Raw genomic sequence first — 17,177 nt, forward strand, 5'->3', positions numbered from 1 at the left:
GGCCAGCTGGGGACAGTGTGGGAACCAGGGAGGCAGATGCTTGGGTGGGGGTTGGGGCAGAACCTGCCCGTGAGCAAACCCAGCAGCAGCCAAGAGACTGTGGGCACACCTATGAGGGTCCTCCCAGGAGAGGGATCTGGATCTGAGCCCAGGGGCTGGGCCACCTGGCCTGGTCAGGAAGGACTGGAGTCCAGAGGCTGTGGCTCAAGGGCATGGGAGGCTGTTGTGTGGCTTCTGAAGGGACCTGTGTGCAGCTCAGGAAGGGAGCTGCCCTCCCCCAGGTGGTGGCATCTCAGAGCGTGACCCACCAGCCCCCACCAGGCACGTTCTTCCTTCCCATCCCCTGCTCTTTAGCTCACACTCATCCCCAAGTGAGATGACTCCTGCTTATGGCAGAAGAGTTCTTCATGGTATCTAGTAACCTCTGTCCTGAAGTCCCCTCTCCCATAAATTTAGGGGTTTGCCAGGGACTCTTGAAGTACAAGGCTGCCTCAGTAAGGGAAGGGCCAGCACCCTGGAGGCCATGGGGAGCTGTCTTCATAGGGGCCTCAGGATCCCCCTAGCCCTGACTCCCCACAGTTCCACTCACATGTAAAGTTCTCCTGGAGCTTGGAGAGTCTCCAGGGTCAGCTTTGTGTTCAGTTACTGATCAGAACCCTCGTGTGGCACCGAACCTTTCCTGAAGCTGTGCCACAACTGAATTTGCCCTCAGGCCTCCCCACCTGGGCACTGTTCCAAGCAGAAGCCCCTTGCCTGGCCTTTTCCCAGGGCCATCCAGGGCTGTCCTGACCAGCAATGGCAGAACCAGAGGACAGACCCTCTCATCCTCCTCCCGTCCAGTGGCAGGTCCTGAAGAGCTGTGTGTTCCCTAGAGGGGCTCGGAGGAGACACTCCCATGTGACCCCGTGTCCAGCAGGGTGACAGCCTCTCTGTGGCCCCCCACCTCCTTGCCACCATGATTCCCAGGCTTGTTTTGCTAGACTCTTTGGAGCTACTGCTGCAGGTTTTGGGGTGCCCCCCCTAGTGAGGAAGGGTCCATGCCCCTGGCGGTGAGTATGACACAAACCACACACTGGGGCTGCCTCACACACTCATGTGTCATGCCCCCTGCAGCCAGGAGCTGATATGATGGATGGCATGGCCCCCCAGTCGCTCTAGAGTTCCAGACCTCAGTCACTATGCCTCAGGGTGGCTGAGATTGTCCCCTTCCTCAGGACAGGGCTGTAGCCACTATCCACCAAGATTACACTTTCGTCCAGTCAGCAGACATTTAATGAGCACCTTCTGCATGCAGGTGCATGGGCCAGGTGCTGGCATCACACCTACAACAAGGCAGGGCCCCGGCTTCAAGGGGCTGCCATGTAATGGGGCAGCCTGATGCCAACAGGGTATGAATAACAGAGTGAAGGCTGGGGAAAGGACCACGACAGACAAGAATGGGTCAGTGCACAGGGACGTCTTTAGATGAGGATGGCTTGGCAAGGGAGGCAAGCAGAGATGGTCTCTCTCCAGTCTCCCTACCACCTCTATTCCTAATGCCAGGAGTCTCCAGCCCACCCTCCCTCCTGCCTCCACGTCCCCCCAGTATCCAGGCCCTGGGCCTGTCCAGGGCCTTGACCGCATGGCCTGTCTCCCTCTCTGTTAGAATCTGAGCTCCCTGCTACCTGGCTGGCTCTCCCTCCTTGCCCACGCTGTGCCACACCTCTTTCCCCTACTCTGGAGCCACCAGCCCCTCCCACATCTGTGCCCAGAAGCTTTGCCTGCCACAGCGAAGACCGTCCCCTGAGGCCGACCTGGCAGGGGCGCACGTGGCTGATGGAATATTCAGTGTCTCCCTGGCTTCCCTTTGTTCTGCAGGAGAAAGCATGCCTTTGATAGATGTTCAATTCCAGAGGCTGCTACCTGCATCCTATCTCTTTGCTCAAAAAATTAAATGCGGACGTGCCTGTGTTCCTGCTGTAATAATCTCCCTCAGAGTGGAGGCAGTGTGGCTGGAATGGGAGAACATCAGAATCTTCAAAGAGGGACAATTATTGAGGGAACTAGATTAATGAGGTGTCATAACAACTTAGCCAGATCCGCAGCTGACCTTTCTCGTGGAGAACGGGCTTGATAAATGTAGTTCATTACCAAGTTCTGACATGAAAATAGGATCACACTCTGGGCTCCTCAGCAAGCTGATCAATATTTTATCTGCCAAAACAGGCCCGGTCTGTGAGCAGGAGGAGCCCCCACACACATGTGCCAGCAGGAAGCCCGAGGCCAGTGCCAGGGCCTGGCCAAGCGGGGCCAGTGCTGCTGCATGGGGGACACCGCGGCCAGCGGAGGATGGCTGGGTCCTTCAGAGGACCTGTTGGGGACTCTCATCACTGCCAGGCTGGAGGACATGAGCCTCCCTCCCCGAGAGGCCCCAGAGCAGAAATGTTCATGGGGATGGGTAGGCGGGAGGAAGTCTCCACCGATTTACTGGCCTCCTGTGCTAGGCGCTGGGCATCAGTGAAGGGGACAGAGACAGATGCACCTGACCCTGGGGCTCCTGAAGGGCATTTCGTGCAGAGAGACCCTCGGGCCTGGCAATCACGCAGACATTGCGAGGTCTATTTATGTTTCCTGTAAGGTGTTTATTGTCCCCATTCTAAGGTAGGAAATGGGGGCAAGAGAGGCAGGAGTGGCTGCCTTTCCTGGGGTCTCACAGCCACTCAGAGGCAGAGCCTTTGCTCTCCTTTGCTCTCCTGACGCCTTGTCCGGTGCTCCGTCCAGCCTTGCAGTGACTGTCATCAGTGGAGTTGCTGTCAGGTGTCGCAGCCTACGGTGAAGCCTGTCTCTACCCGAGGACCCCAGGAAAGGTTGTTACAGGGTGGCCCAGTCACCCTGGCTTCTTGATGAGAGGATCTGCCCGGAGCCGCAGGACTCAACCACGTTCGCAGGCACTTAACACTGTCCCACCATGTGCGCGACTATCCAGGCTGGTCCCATAGTGGGATGTGGACGGCACTGACAACACCCCATCCAGGTTCCTGTAGTCAGCCCACTCTCCATCATCGTGGTCAGCCCCCACGTGGGCACTGGGGAAGAGTGTTGCAGTCCCCAGGCCTCTGCTATACTCCCCTCCAGGGACTTGCCCTCCAAAGGGGCAGGGTCCCTCCCTGGGACCAGGCCCACCCCCAAACATGCAGAGCATGGAGAATTATGAAGCCAAAGGGCTAGTTTAGATCAGGCGTTATTTCAGCTGTGGCCAAGATGCAATGAAGAGTAGGCCGGGCAGAGATGTGGGTAAAGAACACTGAGGGGAGCAGTAAACGCTGCCCCCATGCAGCACAGTCGTGTGGCCAGTGCTGCTGAGATTGTTTCTCCCTCCACACCGCAACCTCCTCAAGTCCCCAGTCAGCTTGCCAGGTGGGTGGCCGGAAATGACCTGCATAATAATGAGAAGCACCCAGCCTTTGGGTATTGAAGCTCTTGCCTATGTTTATTAAGGGGAAGGGAGATCTGAAAACAGAGGCTATGGGCCAGGCCTCAGGACGCATGCATCACGTGAGGCCAGCCAGGGCTCTGCTAGCTTGGCTCCTGGCTCAGGGTCGCCTGTGCCAAGGCTAGGCTTCACCCCCGGCCTGGCCAGCCTCTGGAAAAGGGATCATGGGTAATTTACTTTCTTTGTATTTAATCTGCACTTTCCAAGTGTTTTCTTGCTGTTTTGATGCATGTGTTCCTTTTATACTAAGACAGAGGTTTCAAACTGGCAGCAGAGCGAGACCCTTTAGCTGAAGGCCAGCTCTGCAAGAACTCACAGGTGCCCACACCCCGCCTCGGGGAGCTGTTACATCTGACCCCACCATGTGATCAGGAGGTTGTGAATGAAAAAGTAAGGCTGGGACTTGGTAAACTAGCACTAGCGCTTGGTAAACTGAGAGGTAAACATGCCTCTCTCAGAAGCTATGCATCCTAGAGACCAAAAGGGACGGCTTTTGAGAAGCCTCAAAAGTCTTGAAAGAGACTGAATTGTGGAAGCTGAAGTGGCCATCTCCACGGGTGCAGAAACGCCACCATCACATGTCCTTCCTCTGAGGCTCACGCCTGCATAGAGCTACACAGATATTAGAGGAGCCGGGAACTTTGAGGCAATGATTTATCCAGGTTGAGACTCGTAAAGCACAGCTGCTCCTGGGATAAAAGAAGGATTTCAGATCACCTTCTAGGAGCAGGACCTAGGAGCAGGGGGTTTGTCTTAGGACCTCCATGCCTAGCAGCAGCCAGGCACAGTGAGGGCCTCAGTAAAGGAAAGGACAGAGGACGTTTGGCAAAGTGCAGTCTGCTGGGCCTGGCACTCTGCCCCAGCTCCACGCTTCCCTCTAGCCTCATCCAAGCCCTGCTCCCTGCTACCCTGGCCCAGCCACACCCGCCTCCTGGGGCTCTGGACACATTGTGCTGCTCGCTCCTATACCTGTGACCCAGAAATCCCTTCCCCGGGCGTCCTGTGCCCACAGATCCCTCATCCTGTGGGGCTGATCCATAGCGAAACTTCTTTTACTTTGGCCTCGTTAGCTCTCCTTCCATGGGCACCCTCGATGCCCAAGACAGAAAGCTCCATTGTATACTCAAAGTACTACCCACCATAGAGCACAGAGTTTGTGAGTAAATGCTGGTAAACAGATGGAAAAGGCACGGGTGGCATGAGCCTAGCAGGAGGCCAGACCAGGGATTCGGGGAGCTGGCCCTGGACACTGAGGCCCCTACCTCTTCTGCCGAGTTTATATCTAGGCATGTATATACTTTCCTGACCAGCAGGCATGGGCTGGGCATTGCCAGGGTGGAGAAGCCTCCATGAACTCACAGTGAACTGTAGGGGTGTGATAGGAGAGGTGAGCCAGGGGAGGCACTGCAGCCCACCCGACAGGACCTGCATAGCTGGTGTTCCTGGCCACCAGAGTGGGAGGTACTGTCAGGCTGCGTGAGGACCCCTGGCCTGGGGCAGCAGGCAGCTCAGAGATCTGTGCCCCACCAAGATTGGGAGGATGAGACAGCTCTGCCCATCTGACCTGGCCCAGCCTGCTCCAACCTTCAGATGTATTCTTTTCTTTTGGGGAGGCAGGGGGAGCCTAATGGTATGCTAGCATTTCTGAACTGAGCCTTCTATCAATCCGACATCCATCTGCTGTGAACACCAGCTTCCCAGTGTTGGGGCACAAATGCCTGTCCCCTGGAAAGCCTGACAGGCCTTCCATTCCAGGTCCCTGCAGATCCCCCACACATTTCCACCACTACCTCCACCGAAGTGTCTCTCTGCCCTCATACACTGCATCCAGCTTCTGCCATTTGCCGGGACTGGTTTTATCCTCTGGGGAGCTAGGCAGCAAGATCTGGGCAAGACTCTTCCTCTTCTTTCCCTAGACTGGCCTTTGTCCAGCTCAGGAAGCCGAGGACAGACCCTGGGCAGAAGAGTGTGGCTGTGGGACACAGCCGTGATTTTCACTGTGCAGACTTGAGAATCAGGTTTACCAATTGGTGGCCCTATGAGCTCCCAGGAATTTATATGCTACCAGGCCAAAGAGGAGTGGGAGAGCTATTCTTGTCAGAGCACGGAAACTCCTAGAGAGCAAATAGATTTGATTATATTGAACACAGCGATTGATTTTTTTCTAAATAAACATGCAGGATGAAATGCTAACAGACATCTGTTTCTGACAAGAATCAGTTGACCCCAAATTGGAGGAAAGAAAATCTAGAAACACAAACAAGCACAAGAAAAAGTGGTTGGACCATCCAGGCTTGTCCAGTAAGGAAGGGAGAGAGACAGACAGACTTCCCAGCAGCCCTGTCCCCACTAAGCAGCTCCCTGTTTATTGCTCTTCAGCTACTGTGGTTCCGATAATGACAAAGGGGAGAGTAGCTATCATTTTATGAGCCCTCACTCAGTGCTAGGCCAGTGTCATGCCTTTTATTATGTGCATGTCTTATTTAACCCTCCTAACAGCCCTATGTGGAAGGCTGTGCTCTCCCCCACTTCACAGATGAAATCACTGATGCACCCTGTGCAAGATACACACTCAGGCAGCCACAGAACTAGGACTCAAACCCAGCAGACCACAGAGCCAGGGCTCTCCAGCACTGCTTATATTGCCTCCAGCCCCAAGCTGATACAGCCTGCCCTAAGCTGGCCTTGAAATTAAGGCGAAAAGACCTAGACCTCAGACACTCCCTTGCTAGCAGCACTCTGGCTTGAACCTGGAATGGATGAGGAGGACCGCATACCCATGCCCCAGGATTCGGCAAAGCCAGGAGGTGGGGCACATCCTTCATCCTCATCCCAGGAGGAGGGGAGGTGGGGCAGCGGGGAGTGCTCGCGTGCTCTGCTCACAGCCCTGTGGGTGGGTAACATCTCCATGGCCCGTTACCAGCACAGTTAAACTACATCATGTCACAGTGTATCACAGGCCTCATTTGCCAAAATACTGTGTGGTTCTGATGCTGTGGACCAAGCACAGCCGTGAGGAAAGACCTGAGAGCAATGGGCTGTGAGCTTCAGGCTGACTTTTGTAAAAGCTGCCTTTTGTTTCTTGGTCGTGGGCTTGTGTACACATGTTCATCTTGAAGTAATCCAGCCCTGGGAGTGTTTCTAATTATCTTAAGCAAGGCTTATTAGTCTTGTTAACTGCAACTCCCTGGTCTATGAGGCCACGGATTCCAAAGGAGCCTTTAAGGTAGGATTAAGGCAAAGATGAGCCGTTGCAAAATGGAATTGGGGCCAGCTTTCCTAAAGCTGCTGTGGGGCTGCACTGCAAAATTCCCCAAATGAAGACTCCCATTCTGTCTGATCATCACCCTGTGTCTGGCTGTAGAAGGTGCTCGATCAACATGTGCAGGGTGAACGAACAGGCTCCTCCCAGCGTTTGCATCATGTGTGGCTTGTATCCGGTGCTCAGTGACTGTCTGTGGCATGGACTGGTGGCAGCCTCATGGATAGGTCTCATGTCCTCCGGCCACACCCTGCACTGCGTCTAGCAGGTGCCTACTACCTGCCGATGGGTGGTGGGTGGAGGGAGGTCTTCTCAAGACTGGGGGAGGAGTCTGACTGGAGTAACCCCATCTTCTCTTCCAGGTGACCCATGCACCATGGCCGACTACGCCCGCCTGAAGAAGGTCCTGCTGGCACTGCAGAGCCGCCTGCAGCCACTCCACGAAGGAGACAGCAGACAAGAGCCCACCTCCCAGAAGCGCCTCCTGGTGGAATCTCTGTTCAAGGACTTCGATGCAGATGGAGACGGCCACCTCGGCAGCTCTGAGCTGGCCCAGGTGGGTACAGCACGGGGTGAAATCACATTACGGGAGGATCCAATTTTCCATTCAGGGTGTGTAGAAAAAGAACCAGCAGACCCATGTGGGAAGAGTCGTTTGTCACTGTCTCTGAAATGGGACGCTGAGGGGGCCTTGCTCCTGCAAGAGGAAGCATCTCCCAGGAGTCAGAGAGCTTGTGTTGAACACTTGGAAATATCTGACAAAATGATGTCAGTGTCTCTTTCCCACCAGCCACCTTCAGCCATTATTTACCAACAAGCTCCGAGCTAGCTGGCGAAACGCACACTGTACACAGGCTGAGCTCTGAGGCTTTCATTAGGAAACAAGTCTTTTCTTCCTGAGTCCTTTACTGTCCTTAGCAGGAAGGTTCAAAGAAAGCAGATTTGGTTTTCACCAAGAGCTTTGGGAGCTGTAACACGGTGTCCCCACGTCCTCTCCCCCTCGGACCTCACCAGTAGTGGTACCTGGGTAGCAGCAGCCCACACTCCAGCCTATGGCTTGCAGGCAGCCCTGTGGCCACCCCCTGAGCACTGCTCTCCCCTTTGAGAAAACACTCGGATGGAGTCCGTGGTTTGCTTCCCTCCCAAACACAGCACATGTGGCCCTTTGCCCAGCTACCAGCTGGTACAAGGGCCATAAGCATCTGCAGCAAAAAGGAACAAGGAAGGAGCAACCCAGGGCAGCAGGCACACCAGCTGCAGGACAGGCCTGTTGGGTGCTGGTGGCGGAAAGGCAGGCTGGATGGGCCCAGGGGTCTGCATTCCTGCTCCTGCTCTGCTGGCTTGGGTCTGAGAGCCTGGGGTCCCAGAGCCGCACCAGGTGCAAAGACATGGAGGGAGGCTAGGTCAGCCGCCCCGGGGCAGCTCTGCCCCCAAGACCACAGAGTGCCCTGCCCCCCGAGAGCAGATACAGGATGGTTCCCCACCTTTGACACTACTTTAAAAAGATCTTTCACAGGGCACAGCAGTGACCTCATCAAAACTGTGACCAGGTCACCAGGAAGGCCAGGCTAGGGAGGGCCGTGGCATTTAGAGCACCCACTAGGGGCTTGGCACTAAGCGAGGCCCTTTACCTGCCATGTGCCCTACACAGGCGTGTCCCTCACGCTTCAACAGAACAGCTACGAATACAGACTTCACAGTCAAACTGCCTGAATTCAGGTCCAACTCCAGCATATACGGGGACCTAGGGGGTCTAGGCAGACAACTGCCTGGCCCTGTGCCCCTTTTCTTGTCTGTGACTGTCACAGGGTCATCAGGAGGGTTAGATGAGCAAAGAGGTGTGCAGTTCTCAGCCTAGTGCCCAGCAGGTGGTACATTCTCAGAAGGCGACAGCCGTTAGCATCCATTTGTCACCATCACCTCTATTGTTGTTTCCTCCTTAAACCTTTCAGCCACCTTTTGCTGTGTGGTAGGTGCTGCTGTTATCCCCACTTACCAGGTATTTTTAGATGAGGAAGCGGAGGCTCCAAGAAACCGAATGGTTTGCCTGCGGAGCACTCACTGCCTAGGATGTGGTGAACTCAGACGCAGCCAGGGTGCCAGGTGTGCGTGGACCAGCTCTCCTCACACTACACGGGGCTCCCTGGGAGGACAGCTCCCAGCACCAGCTCCACCTGATCCTCTCGAGGTGATTATGGGGACAGCAAGTGCCCAAAAGCTCGGAGTAGAGCAGTTATCCAGACACTTCCCCATGCAGGGCCCCCTTCTCAAGTCCAGCCGGTTCAGAGCTGGCTTCCAGGGAGTGGGTGGGGAACCACAGATCCTAAGGCACTTGCAGACCCTGCTCTGCTCACTCATACCTGGCATCACGGGCAAGTCCATCCATGGCCCACACTCCGGGAAGCCTCCCAGACACACACCAGCCTTCATGTCACTACTTCATCAACCCTCAGCCCCCAGCTATGGTTAAGACCCCATGGGCCAGGACCAGAGGCCCACCAATGACCCACGCTGCTCTGGGGAGAGCCCAGGTCCTGCTGGTCACAGTTACCTGAGAGAAGAGCCACATAGCAGTTCAATTCCCCACAGTGCAGGCTATGTGGGGAGCCCAGAGGGCAGGCATCTCTGTCTTGCTTCAGACAGAGGCAACTGCGGGATCTCGGTGCCCCAGGCCCACATGGATCCAGGTAGCTGCCAGGTAAACAGAACATTTCCTGGGCGCATGGCTCTAACCTGGCAGAGACATGCCCTGAGGCACCTGCAGCCATTAACAAGCGTGGTAATTGGACTATGATTTCCTCTTTAAAATTTAATGTGTTTAAAGTCCATTTCATAAATCTGCCAAGCAGGGCCCAGCCAAAGTGGGCCTTTCCTTGACACTGAATCAGAGGCATTGGGGAAAACTTGTAGATCCTATGAAAAGTTAATCAATTTCCAGCGCAGAAATAGACAAAGGGAAATTTCCATCTTTGGAAGATTGATTTTGGGCGTTATGGTTGATCTCCCTTTTATCGAACACTCTTATTTGCTGGGTGAAGGGTCATTTTTTTAACATTATCACATTAAATTGCCTTTAATATACCAGGCCCAGCTGAGACTGTTAAATAAAGAGAAAATACCTCTGTTCCCCTCTTCCCCCCAAAATAAAACCGTTTTCTTTCTTCTGAGATTTCCTTCTGAGCATTTTCTTTGCAAGACTCTAGTTTCAGACCCACACACAAATGGTCCTACTAGGGAGGCCCCCACCCTGCAGCCCAGATCACATCCAGAGAGGAGTTCACAAGGGCCCACCCATGGTCCCCTCAATAGAATCCCAAGGGTAGTGGTTTGTATTCCTGGCAGGACAAGGCAGCAGAGCAGGGGCTCTGGCCTAGGTCAGTAGAACAGCAGCGTCGTCTCCCCGGGAGTAGTACTGTGGCTAGGATGTGCTGACCTGAGATTGGTGGGGGTTGGAGGGGGTGGGGAGGGGTACACTGATGGAGCAGTGACCTTCCAGCTCTACACAGTTGGGAGCCACTGAGTATGGCCACTGTTAATTGGGCTTATTTGATCAGGCCCCTGTCTCTTCCCTGTTTCCCTGTCTATAACACAAAGGGGTAGACCAGATGACCACATGGATCCTTCTCACTTAAGATCATCTGGGGTCTGTTTGCCCTGGCAGGGAAAAGACAGACCTGAAAGCTACTGACTCAGGCCCAGTCTCTGTGTGACCTTGAGAAAGTCCCTTTCCTCTCTGAGCCTCAGTTTTTCATCTATAAAAGAAGAAGGTCACCAAAGAGATTTGGATGCTCCCCAAGGCCTACGGAGCTGTCGTTGGTGTCCACAGGCACGCACACAGACACATCTGCCCAAACAGTGACTGCAGCCCCACTTGGCCTGACAGTGCCCACAGCTCTGAACTCACTCCTGACTCTAGCCTTCTCCCTTTCTCACCCACAGCACATGCTGAAGGAGCAGGACCTGGAGGAGGACTTCCTGGGTTGCTCGCCGGGTGACCTCCTCCGATTTGATGACTACAACAAAGACGGCCTCCTGACCCTTCATGAGTTCTACACAGCCTTCCGTAAGTCAGGCCCCTGTCGGGGCTCACAGTCAGCAAAAAGACATTTCCTCACCAAAGTGGTGTCAGGGTCTGGAGTCTGTCTTTGGTTGTTTTCCAAGGTTGGCTTCTTTTATAGGTGAAAGTAGTTGAGTTTGTTTTGCAACAAGCCTGAGATTTTAAGGAAAGAGTAAGGGGAGGCCAGAAGTGGGGGATGGGATACTTGCTCTGTTCCTTTTGGATGAAGGTTATTCTCGCTGTTGATATCATTTGAGGAACCCAGGACTGTGTATAAGCATGATTAAGAAGGCACTGCCTCACATGGCTAGGGGGTCCTGTGACTGCACTTGGACAGAGCAGATGTTAGGGTTCTCCCAAGGAGGTGGCCCAGCCCCACCAGAGAACCCTGCCTGGGGGCAAATCCTGCAGGAGGGTGCTGGAGGCTTGGCCAGGTAGACAAAGGAGGAATCACAATGCAGGATAATGAAGAACGAGGGTCCAGGTTGATGAGAGGTGGTAGAGTCCCTGGGAAAGAAGAGAAATGGGGCTGTTCTGCCTGAAGATGGAAGAGGTCCTCAGAATGGACCCTCTGCGGGGTCACTGGTGCATATGGTGAGCAGGCACAGAGTCTGAGGGACCCAGGTCTTCTCCCTGAGGTGCTCTTCCAAGAGATGACTTCATGTCAACCATAGCTAGAGCTGGGACAGGGCTTCCAAGAGATGTGAGATGCAAGAAGCTCCAGCCAAGTTCACTAGGAGATGGGAAGCAGTGTGGGACCCTAACTCGAGGCAAGAGGGGACATTCTTGGCCCCAAAGAAGTGAAGCTCCTTTTTGTCAGACAGCATGTGGAGCAGGCTCTGTTTAAAGCAGGTAACGTGTATACCCTGTATGAAGCACCTTTGAACATGACCTGCAAGCTCGCAGCTCCTGTGGGCCCTGCAATTGAGGAAGCAGGGGTGAGACCCCCAGGGTCCCTGAGTACTCTGAACCACAGGTCCAGGCATCCTGGGTCCCATTCTCTACCTGGAGGTATGTTTTCTAGGAAGCTGTTCCTGCTTCATATCGGCATCTCTGTGGGCTGTTGTTACTTCATTCACCAGGCCTGAGGGGACATCCTCATGACTTGTTGACAAGAAGGGCTCTTGTGGCAGGTAGAAGAGGTACTCATGTGACCTGAAAGGAGAGAAACTAGCGTGATTCTTCCCTGTGGGAAGTGTCCATGAGCTTGTTGCAGGCTGCGCCTTTCCAGTCCACGGCGTCCCAGTTACCAAGGACCAAAGTCCAACCCCCAGTTCCCAGGCTCTGCTTGACACATGATGACTGTGTTGCTCCGCAGCCTCCTCCTCCGTGCCCACAGTTTAAACTCTACGAGTGGTGGTTCATAATAAGGTGTGAATGGCTGGTAGATTCAATCTGCCTGGGAGGTGTTTGCTTTGTGGATTGAGGAGCTTATTCCATGAAATGAATCTCTAAATTTTAGAATGTGTGGCAGTATCGGCAACTCTGGAGACCTAGCTCGTGCAATGATTGTTATATTTTCAAGACTTTTGCAAAGGCAAACGGTTACATAGATGGAAGATTTAAATCAGCCCTAGTAGGACTGTTTACAACACAGAAGTCTACATACACAACACCAATGCTGCACAAGGGGCAGGGGGCTCTTTTTCCCTCTGGAGAGCCCATTGTGAGGCACTGACCTGCACACGCTGGACAAGACCCTCCCTCCCCACCTGTCCTCACCACCTCCTGGAATCTCCTCTGCATCCACCTTCTTCAACCAGAGCCCCCTTGGTGATGCTAATCCCACGGGAAGTGAACAAGAAAGGAGTAGATGTCAGGCCAATGACAGGGTGAGCAGGTGGAGCCTCCCTCCTCATCAGAGAAACAGCAGCACGCTTTCCGGGGTCAGTTCTGAGACATTCCCAGCATGCTTTGTGCACTCAGCACCCCCCTTCCCCCATCTATAGAAGGAGCTGTAAAGAAAAAGATCACTGTGTTTTCAAAGCTGGGGGCCAAGGCTGGACTTCAAGGATTTGGGGATACACCAGAGCCACACACAAGTGTCCCACAATGGCATCATGAGGCAAAAAATGACACTCTCTGGGTACCATCCTGGTACCAGTTATCACAGAAGCCTCTGATCTATGAGCCCACTTCCTTCCTGGGAACTGGTCTGTGACCAAGCAGGGGCTATTGGCTCGCCTTTCAAGGAAATGGCAGCATCCCTGTTGCCCCTGATGAAAGAGAGGCCGCCCTGGCCTCCCTAGTGAAGGTTGTTAAGAGCAGGAGCTGCCCGTGGAAAAGGAGGGACCTCCTCACTTCACTCCTGGTCATAAGTCCCATGTAGAGCAATGTGCTGTCTGTTTCCCTTGTTCCTGGATTATTATTTGAAAAGCCTTATAATCATCATTTTTAAAACAAATTAGATTCTGCTGTCACCTTGGACTTGTTTTGAACTGGGCAGCCAAACCATTCATCACAGCCCAACCCAAACAATAGACATGCAATAAAACGTAAACTCACAGCCATTAAGGAAGCCACAAAATGAGTTAACCCAGCTCTCAAGGCCCAACACACAGTCAGTCAGAGCACTCGGAGACTCAGCGTCAGTCGGGATCGGTGGTCTTTCAAAGTCACAGGAACTCTAAGTTCCCCTCGCTCTGGGAATGGATTTATGGTCCAGTGGATATTAAATAGGAAATTGAAATGAGACACACAGGTACAACTGATTACCCAGAAATCAATGGGCATTAAAGACATCTCACTAAAATGCAAAAAGTAGTATCTCAGACATTTCAGCAACAACATTTTGGACTTGATTTTCAAAACTGAAGCTGACTGGCTGGCAAAGGTTGAGACTTTACAGTTGCATTTTCTAGTCTCTGTTTTGCCAGGATCCTTGAGTTCCAGGCAGGGCAGGGTATGTAGCGTGACTGGCACAGATTCCACCACTTTATTAAAGGATGGGATTTGGAGGGCTTTTCCCTGGTGAAGTGAGTTGTATTAATATTTACAAAGGTGCTTTTTTTTGGGGGGGAGCAGTGTGCAGTCTCCTAAGTCATATTTTCTCATGCAGCTGACATAGCCCAGGCTGCGCTGGTGTTTGCTGGTATTTGCCACTGTCTGCAGCTGGCTGAGGGCAATGCCAGCAATCTCAGGGCTGATGGCTGCCATGCTCAGTTGAGTGGTTCGTGGTGGGGCTGCACCTTCCTCCTGGCTCTGCAGAACGGGTGACCCCCACCCACCTGAGGAGGGCAGAGGACAGGTCCCTTAGCCATGAAAGTCACAAGAACTGCCCATCGCTCATCTCTGTACAGTGATGGCAGTGAACTGTGAGGCTGGCCTCCCTCTCTGCCTCTATTTGTCACCTAAACATTCTCCTCAGGTTGCTTTTGGTTTTCCAAATCATAGACTGATCTTGGAACTAACGGTCCAGTGTCCTCTCAGCATGTCCCCCAAGCCTTCCTCCTCACTCCTCCTTCTGCCCCCATCCCCCCCCCCGCCAACCCCCAAGCCACAGAACCTCCCACCCCTGATGTGAGGCAGAGACCCAGGCCCCAGGGTTACTGGTGAACGAGATGCGTGCCCGCCTGTCTGTTCATCTCAATGAATTAAAAAGTTGCTTGCTTAAAAATCTTTTCAATAATGCATGTTTTTGCACTTTTCTGAATGCTTGGGTTGGGATTGTGGGAAAAAAAACATGTTGTTTAAATGAGAATTTTTCTCTCACTTTAAATTCATTACAAGTTCCTTCTGCTCTTTTAGAAAGATACTTGTCCTTTTAATTAATCCTATGAGAGCAATGTGCTGCATGTAAAGGACAGGCTCACCATGCAGGATCAAGGTCTTCCCGCATTACCGTCCAAGGGTCATGGATGCACAGTGTCCAGGAGGAGGACCTGAGTCAGGGGGACCAACATGTGGGAGTCAGATGCCCTCAGTGCCAGGCCAGCAGAAAGAAAACCAGTGATTTAATCTGATTATTGTGGTACTTCTGTATCCAGGGCAACTCTGTAAACCAGAGGAGGTGGTTACTGGGCAAACTTGCAGCTGTTTCTTCTGCCATTGTTGCTGCATTATGAAAGGGTGCTGTGGGTTCATCTGGCACGTGGTTAGCCTCTGGAACAAATAATGCCGGCACAGGGCAGATGCCTTGCCAGACCCGTTATCCTAGCCCTCACCGCCACCCCATGATAGAAAAACAACAGCAACGATCCCTCCTCCAAATCTATCCAGCCCCTTATCCATGTAGGGTGAGTTCAGACAGGAAGTTCAGCCAGTAAAATCCCACCTTGTACTCCTCCATTCCTTTCCTCCATTTGGGATATTGAATAGGAAAATTTCCTATGGCATCAGTTCAGTTAGTTCAGTCGCTCAGTTGTGTCCGACTCTTTGCCACCCCATGAATCGCAGCACACCAGACCTCCCTGTCCATCACCAACTCCTGGAGTTCACTCAAACTCATGTCCATCAAGTCGGTGATGCCATCCTGCCATCTCATCCTCTGTCGTCCCCTTCTCCTGCCCCCAATCCCTCGCAGCATCAGAGTCTTTTCCAATGAGTCAACTCTTCGCATGAGGTGGCCAAAGTACTGGACTTTCAGCTTTAGCATCATTCCTTCCAAAGAACACCCAGGGCTGATTTCCTTTAGAATGGACTGGTTGGATATCCCTACAGTCCAAGGGACTCTCAGGAGTCTTCTCCAACACCACAGTTCAAAGGCATCAATTCTTCAGAGCTCAGCTTTCTTCAGGCAGTCAAAATATTGGAGTTTCAGCTTCAGCATCAGTCCTTCCAATGAATATTCAGGACGGGTTTCCTTTAGGATGGACTGGTTTGATCTCCTTATAGATGGCATAGAGTCCATCAAAAATTTCATCTGAATCTATTTGGCTTTTGAGTTTGGAGAGCAAGAGTTACCTGTGTGCAGTTACCTGTGTCAGTGTTGGCAGAGTCTACGACCATTAGTGGGGTGACTCCCCTAATCCCAAAGGGAGGAACTGGTTGTTTCATGCAGGACTTGCAAATCAAGTGGCAAAAACACGGATTCCCTGGCGGCCCCTCATTTGCTCAAGGGCATAAAAGAGCTAAACTGGAGCTGCCACTGGAAACTGGTATCAAAAAGAGCTGTCAGTCTCAGTGCTCCCTGCCAAGGACTTTCTCCTCGCCTCCAGCAGGGAGAGGGCCTCCAAGAAGGCTTTGGTGTGAGTTTGCTACACGCCCCTGAAGCCAAAGTCAACGGGCCAGCCATCTGGGTGCTTTTTTGCTTATTAATAGCGCTTTAGTTAGTAATGAGCTCTTACCACTTAAGTCATATAAACACGATTGTTGCTGTTCAGTCAGGAAGCTGTGACTCTCTGTGACCGCATGGACTGCAGCACGCCAGGGTTCTCTGTCCTCCACTGTCTCCCAGAGTTTGCTCAGATTCATGTCCACTGAGTTGGGGACGATACCTAACCACCTCATTCTCTGCCGCCCATTTTTCCTTGGACAGGTCTTTACCAGAGGTTAAGCTGAGCTTCAATTTCCTTAGGTGTAAATTGGGTATAATAACCACCATATAAGGTTGTTGTCCAGTCACTAAGCCATGTCCAGCTCTTTGCAACCCTGGGCACTATAGCATGCCAGGCTCCTCTGTCCTCCACTATCTCCTCGAGTTTCTCAAATTCATGTCCACTGAGTGATGCTATCTGACCATCTCATCCTCTGTTGCCCCCTTCTCCTCCTGCCCTCAATCTGTCCCAGCATCAGAGTCTTTTCCAATGAGTCGGCTTTTCACGTCAGGTGGCCAAAATATTGGAGCTTCAGCATTAGTCCTTCCAATGAATATTCAGGACTGGTTTCCTTTAGGATTGACTGGTTTGATCTCCTTGCTGTCCAAGGGACTCTCAAGAATCTTCCCCAGCACCACAGTTCAAAAGCATCAAATCCCACGTAGGGTTACTCAACACTAAGTGAGATAATTCGTGTAAGGTGTTTAGAATGATATCCTGTGTATGGTAAATGCTAGAAGGAAATGGCAACCCACTCCAGTGTTCTTGCCTGGAGAATCCCAGGGATGGGGGAGCCTGGCGGGCTGCCGTCTATGGGGTCACAAAGTCGGACACAACTGAAGCGACTTAGCACCAGCAGCAGCAAGTAGTCGTTAGCCAAGTAGGTCGATGATGGAGGTGATGATGGTGATGATAAAGATTTCTGTGTGTTCCCAGCCCCTGTCACCGTGTTCTGTCATTGTCATCTGGCCCGTAATAGTCCATAAGCTCCATGAGGCTGGAGGCTGCTTTGCTCACCATGGACTCACGCCTAGCATGGGATCTGATGTTCAGAAAGCCCTTGGTATATCTTTGCTTAGTGAGAGGGATGAAGCATATGAAGAAATAAATACACTTGGCAAGCAGAGGGTC

At 52.7% G+C, this 17,177-nt stretch overlaps 1 protein-coding gene across 1 annotated transcript in view; it reads left to right on the forward strand.

The window, feature by feature from the left end:
- Positions 1–17,177, forward strand: part of FSTL4 (follistatin like 4) — a 420,441-nt gene that overhangs the window by 281,552 nt on the left and 121,712 nt on the right. The window contains exons 5-6 of the mRNA XM_018050393.1: positions 7,097–7,290; positions 10,674–10,797. Of these exons, the coding sequence (XP_017905882.1) occupies positions 7,097–7,290; positions 10,674–10,797 (318 nt within the window). The remainder of the gene's footprint in view (positions 1–7,096; positions 7,291–10,673; positions 10,798–17,177) is intronic.

The sequence above is a fragment of the Capra hircus genome, chromosome 7 (assembly GCF_001704415.2).
Source record: "Capra hircus breed San Clemente chromosome 7, ASM170441v1, whole genome shotgun sequence".
NCBI lineage: Eukaryota > Metazoa > Chordata > Mammalia > Artiodactyla > Bovidae > Capra > Capra hircus.